At 49.0% G+C, this 6,000-nt stretch overlaps 1 protein-coding gene across 3 annotated transcripts in view; it reads right to left on the reverse strand.

The window, feature by feature from the left end:
- Slc13a5 (solute carrier family 13 member 5) overlaps positions 1-5,666 on the reverse strand; it is a 29,699-nt gene extending 24,033 nt beyond the window's left edge. For 2 of the 3 annotated variants that reach the window (XR_006847383.2, XM_046425069.2), the window contains exon 1: positions 4,846-5,661. Coding sequence is in view for 2 of the 3 variants with exons in the window: in XM_046425069.2 (XP_046281025.1) it covers positions 4,846-4,947 (102 nt within the window). In the remaining variant the exon portion in view is untranslated. Of the gene's footprint in view, positions 1-4,845 lie in introns of all 3 variants that reach the window. The other variant, XM_046425071.2, reaches the window with a different exon arrangement.
- Between the last annotated feature and the right edge of the window lie 334 nt (positions 5,667-6,000).

Genomic DNA, 6,000 nt, shown 5'->3' on the forward strand with positions numbered 1-6,000 from the left:
CCAAACAGGCCAAGTTCAATCTGAATGATAATGAAGTTCCCTCTCCTTTAGTCCTTACAAAATAGTCACCTGAAATTTACCCATCAGTTATTTTTCTACTGTTCTGACTCCCTGTCCCCACCTTCAAAGAAAGCATCTTTAATTTTAAATCTTTAATCTATCTTTGTTCTTTGTTTCTGCTTTGTGCCCTTCCTCAAAGCACCCCCCCACACTAGATTTGTATCGTTCTCTTCACCTTCTCCCCGCCTCCACCCAGCACCACCATCCAATCATGCCATTTGAGGAAACATGCAATATTTGTAGATTCAGTCTGTCCTCAGCATCCTGTGTAGTCTCAGCACTTGGTAGATGCTGAGCAGGTGCTCAGAGAAGGAACCAAATAGCATCAGCTGAGAGGAAAATAAATCTTTCTTCAGCATTCCACAAGCAACTCAGGATACCTTCCTACTGCTCCAAGCAGGAAAGTTTAGGGTTTCTAAACCCTGGCACATTGACTTTTCAAGACTGATGATTCTTTGTTGCTAAGACTGTCCCATGAGGTTTAATAGCATCCTTGTTTCTCACCCAAGAGACTCCGGGTGACAACTTCAAAAAGGCCACTCCATCATTTGCCCCCTGCTGTGAGAAGGTCAGATGATTGAGGAAGTCCAGAGACTGTCATCCCCAAAATATGGTGGCCTGGCATGCTGATTATTTTAAATTTAAGAAACTCAGAGCAGCAGATGCAGGAAGGGATGCTACTCTGACATCTCCATGTCTACTTAAAGTCCCATCCCACCAAGGAAGAAACAACCACCTCTGGTCCCTTCCCTGAGTTTTCATTAACTGAACCCATGTTGCAGAAGAAAGGCAGATGGACAGACATTTATCACACAGCATTGTCCCTTATTTTGGTTCCATTCAATATTCCAAAGAGAATCACTTACATTGTATGCTCTATGGGCCCAATGAACTTTATCTCAGGACATTGTACATTTCCCCAAGCTCCCTGAATTCCCCTAAAAATCATTTACTATTTCCCTAAAAACTGTCTACATTCTCTATTGTACCCTTCCCCTATGAAAGAGGGTATATAAGCTTCAAAATTGTGTTGGGCTAATAGGGAATCACACTTTGTGATTGCCTCCATGCACCTAATGAATTTGTATATCTTTTCTCCTATTTAATCTGTCTATTGTCAGTTCATGGCAGTGAACCTTCAGAGCCCAAAAGGAAGCCTTTCCTTTCACTCCAACAGAATCAATGGGGTTGACAGCCACTGGACTTAAGTCAGAATAGCAGTGTGGTTAGAAGACAGGCTTTGCCACCAGCCAGCCTGATCAATGTCCACTGTCCTCTGCTGTCTGACTTTCAGTAGTCACTTAAGTTCTCTGAGCCTTGGGGTCAGGGGTATGCCATGTATAGAGGGAGTGGTTCCCTCCAGGTGTGGGCAAGAGGGAGCATTGTAGAGAATTTTAAAACAATACTAATAAAAATCAGGCTGCTTTTATGATCATCACGTGATAGCAATTCTAAACAATGTCATTGATAAATTACATCTTTTGCTCCCAGTCTAGGCCCCTCTCCAGGGTCATTTCATGTCCTCATCTATAAGTTGGGGATTTAAGAGGGCCTATTTTTTTTTTTTTGAGAGAAATAGAGAGAGAGAGAATTTTTAATATTTATCTTTTCAGTTTTCGATGGACACAACATCTTTATTTTATTTTATGTGGTGCTGAGGATCGAACCTAGTGCCCCACGCATGCCAGGTGAGTGCGTTACCACTTGAGCCACATCCCCAGCCCAAGGGCCTATTCTTAATGAGTGGCACTCAGAAAGACCTTGTAATTTTTTAGTATCTAAACTTAGAAACGGTGGATGACACCTGTAACCAATTTTCATTGTAGACTCCTGGAGAAACCAAAGATAAACATTAGAAAAGAGGATGGGACACAAGGAAAATTGTTCCTTCACCTCAATTACACTATTAGAAAGTCTAGGAAGTGCCTCAGGCCTGACTAATAATACCAGACAACAAACTTGACCCTCCCTATTTCCAGAAAGCTCCCATGACATCAATGGAAAGGGCAAGCTAGGAAGAGAGTAGTAACCCTAAAGAATGAGGTAGATTCTACCTTCAGAGAGGATCCTGGCTTTTGCTGTATAACTTCAGAACACTTTCCTGCAACTGAGAAGGGGTTGGAAAAATGACTAAAGGAGACATAATCCATGGGATTTAAAAGTCAGTACTCAGCACTGTGCCTAGCACATAGAGGGGCTCAGTAAATACATGTGCACAACTGAGTGCGCATGTGAATAAATGCACAATTGAATAAAAACAGGAGTCATTGTTGATATGATGACAATCACATATTGCCTAGCAATGGGGGCACATTCTAAGAAATGTGTCCTCAGGCAATCTCCTCATGGTGTAAATATCTCAGTGTGCATTTACAGAAACTAGAATGAACACGATGTCCCTAGGTGATACAATCTTATGGGGTCACTGTCATATATGTGGTCCAGTATTGTTCAAAACATTGCCATGTGACACATGACTGTATCCACCAGCAAAAGTGTCCTCAATGTGTTGTATTAAATATATATATAGGCAAAACAGTCTCTCTCTCTGTCAGTGTGTGTGTGTGTGTGTGTGTATCTAATGAGACAAGATTAATGATTGGTTTCTAGAAAGATTTCTATCAAAATATTAATTGGTCATGGGATTTGAGGGCATTTTCATTGTTACTTTATACTTTGCAAACTTGTAAAAAAGAATTGTTTACGATTTTAATAAAATAAACGATATAATAAGTTTATCACTTATTTTATAAAAATGATTTTTTTAAAGGGACCAAGAGAAAGAGTTAAAAAAAAAAAAAAGCAGAACAAAGATGAGGCCAGGAAGCAAACACGGTAGATGAAAGGAAAGAAAGAAGAAAGCCTGGAGGAGAGGAGCTGGGCAACAGCAGAGGGCGGTGTGACCTGGGAGTCGCCACTGGATGAGGACAGCGCTGCCCTGGCTGCCAAGCTCCTTCTGTGCCTTGGACCTCTGGATTTCCTTGCACAAAGTGGGAGGTGAGAGGACATGGAGGGTGAGGGAGGGTGAGGGCAGGGAACTCTCAAAACAGATGCACACAAAGGGAGAAAACGAGAAACCAGGGACCCAGGCTTCCAAGCCCCTAGCCCAGCATGGGCTGCAGGGAGCCATGGGAAGGTAGCCTTGGAAGAACTATCACTGGTGTCTCCTCCTCTCTTAAGCACTCACTTCCCTTAAGCCTCACTGCCATGGCGGTTAATTGACACATGCACATACATCTGAGTAGGGATCTCAGTTCAGGACCCACCTGTGTGTGTGTGTGTGTGTGTGTGTGTGTGTGAGTGTGCCAGGGTGCAAGTGGGATCTCAGTCACACTGCCCTGGAGCAGGAAGGTCAATCAAGCAACTATAATTATTCCTGCCAGCAGAACTAAAATCACAGCACTCCTGCCTGGCTCCCTCCCACGGGCAGTAACAGCCCCAAATCTCTTCAACGAGGAGCTATGGCTGCTCACTGATGGTGTACAGAGCTGTCAGAGTTCAATCTACTGTCTTTGGCCCAACCAGAGGCTCTGCTCCACTATACCAAGGGCTCCTCCCAGTCTTTCTTCCTACATCCCAGGAACTAACAATCTCTTTTGACAACCAAAACAAGTGTCAGAATCAAACCACCCCATTATAGAGACGAGTGCGCCAAGACCCAAAGAACACAGGGACTTGGCTAAAGTCGTGAGGTTAAGGGAATGGTGGAAGTCCAGTTCTTTTGCAGGTTGGCTTCCTGATACCCCAATGCGCCCCTTTCCTCCAGGATCCCTGCTGGATCATCCCTTGAGGAGTTCTGTTTCTCAAACCTGCCTGGGGAGGGGACACAGGAACTGGAGGTTTCCTGTCAGGGCTCAGAGAGAAAGGATTGAAAAAAGGAAGGAGGAAGGAGCAGCCAGCAGCCACAAAAGGCTTCAAAGCGCTTGGGCCTCTGCCAAACTGGCTGTGCACAGCACAACTGAGTCTGGGCCAGGCTGAGCAGGCCACCCTGCCCCCACCCCGCCACCAAGGCCATTCATTCATTCTCTCCCTCCTTCCCAGAAGCACTAGGAGGCCAAGGCAGCTTCCCTGCTACCCAGGACCATGCCACCCAAGGCGTGAGCTCTGGGAACATGTCCCACCTCCTGCCACAGCCACAGCAGGCAGCAGGCAAAGAGACCAACTCTGACCTGCTTTTCATCCTGGAGCAGGACTTTTGAATCAGATGTGGCTTTGCTGGTTTCAGAGAGGGAAAGAAATGTGGATGGCAGATGGGAAAACTGAGGTCCCAAAAGGGGACAGAGAGTGGCAAAGGCAGATCTCAGGAATCACTTAAGTGATGGTCTTTTTGTGTGGGTCCCCACTGAGGTCAGAAGACACTTGCAGCTGGGAAGTGTCCATTCACCGAGGGAAAAGAGAGAAAAGACAGAGGGAGGGAGAGGCGAGGCACTCAGAGTCCCTGCTAACATGAATGACATCTTGGGGAGAGATGGGGACAGCGGTTATGCACTCTGGGGGAGAGTATGAGCCAAAGGCTAAGCCTCTGACTGGAGTCTGTGTGGCTAAGATCTGTGCTCACGTCTAGATCTTTGTGCTTTCCCGGACGGTTCTTGTGCCCTGGGATCTGGTCTCTGCACCCCTCGGGATTCTTTGCAGGTCACCTCCCATGTGGCACCTGGAGCTCGCCTCAGGGGAGCTGTCCCGGGGGGGAGTCGGTGCGTTGCAGCTCAGTGCTCCCGGAATTCCGTGCCCGTTATAGGGCACTGAGCGCCGGGTTCCTCCGGGCTGACGAGAGACGCAACTGACCTTGGCGGGCATCAGAATGATGAGTGGCAGCAGCAGGATGGGGGTGAAGAACAAGATCACGAAGGACTTGATTTTGGAGACATAGCTCAGCGCCGAGGCCATCGCGCGGGAGATTGGCAGGAGACACGAATGAGAGACAGCCAGAGGCTCCGAGCTTAAGAAGGGGCCGCAGTTCCACGAGATGGGGGGCGGCGACAACTCCGCCCCCTACGGCTGGCCTCCCGACGGCTACGGGGCGGGGCCATCCCTTGGGGTCCGTGGGGCTAGCCTGCCCCCAACTCTGCCACCCCGCGGTGGCGGGAGGCTTCTGCGGATTCCAGCACTTCGGACTCTAGGGGCGGCCTGGACCCCGGCACCTCACAACTTTCCTGCGCTGCCTTGCGCAGAGGCGCGCACCCGGGGCGCTAAGCGGGCTGTAGGGATCATGCATTCTACCAGCTTTGGGGTGCAGACGCCTCCTTCATCCACGCCTGCTTTTTTCCTGGGCTCTGGCGGGGGCGCGGGGGGTGGGTGCTCCTAGATGAAAGTCTCCACCGGCTTCTGATTTTCTCAGTTATATGTACCAAATCTCTCTCCTTTTCCACGCTGATCCTGGAGAGGTCTCTTGAAGGGGCGGTGACAGCGCACCTTGCCCTCCGTATCGCTGCCCCCACTCCCCCCAGGATCCTCTGGTTCCCCTCGGCGTTGGCTCTACTCCAGACTCAAGACCCCATCTCCAGTCCCTGCGCTCACCCAGGGCATCCTGAGCGCTCTCCGGGGAACGCCAAGGGGGGCGAGATGACTGTCTCCAGCAGTGTGGACGGCTTTTGCCCTCCAGCGGACATGCGCGCAGCCAGCGGACTCCCCTCTTGGCAAAGTGTGTGCAGCCTGGAGCGGCGGCATTGAATCCCAGGAGACGCTGCTGCCGGCGCAAACCGGGTCGCTATTTCCATTTTACCGAGGGATGTAGGGATCTAGAGAGGAAGGGTCACAATCAAGGCTATGCCGAGTCATTCGTTCATTCGTTCGGCTGCCAACATTCAGCCAATGAAGCTGGACTGAGCACCTATTCTGTGAAGGAGACTGAAGGACGCAAAGACACAGCCACCTCTATTTCTTCTTTGTGTCTCTTCTACCTTCTCATTCTGGAGCTTCCTTTTGATGACTCGTATGCCT

The sequence above is a fragment of the Marmota monax genome, unplaced genomic scaffold (assembly GCF_021218885.2).
Source record: "Marmota monax isolate L192 unplaced genomic scaffold, Marmota_monax_Labrador192_F-V1.1 WCK01_AAM20220418_F8-fsc00218, whole genome shotgun sequence".
In the NCBI taxonomy this organism is placed as follows: Eukaryota; Metazoa; Chordata; class Mammalia; order Rodentia; family Sciuridae; genus Marmota; species Marmota monax.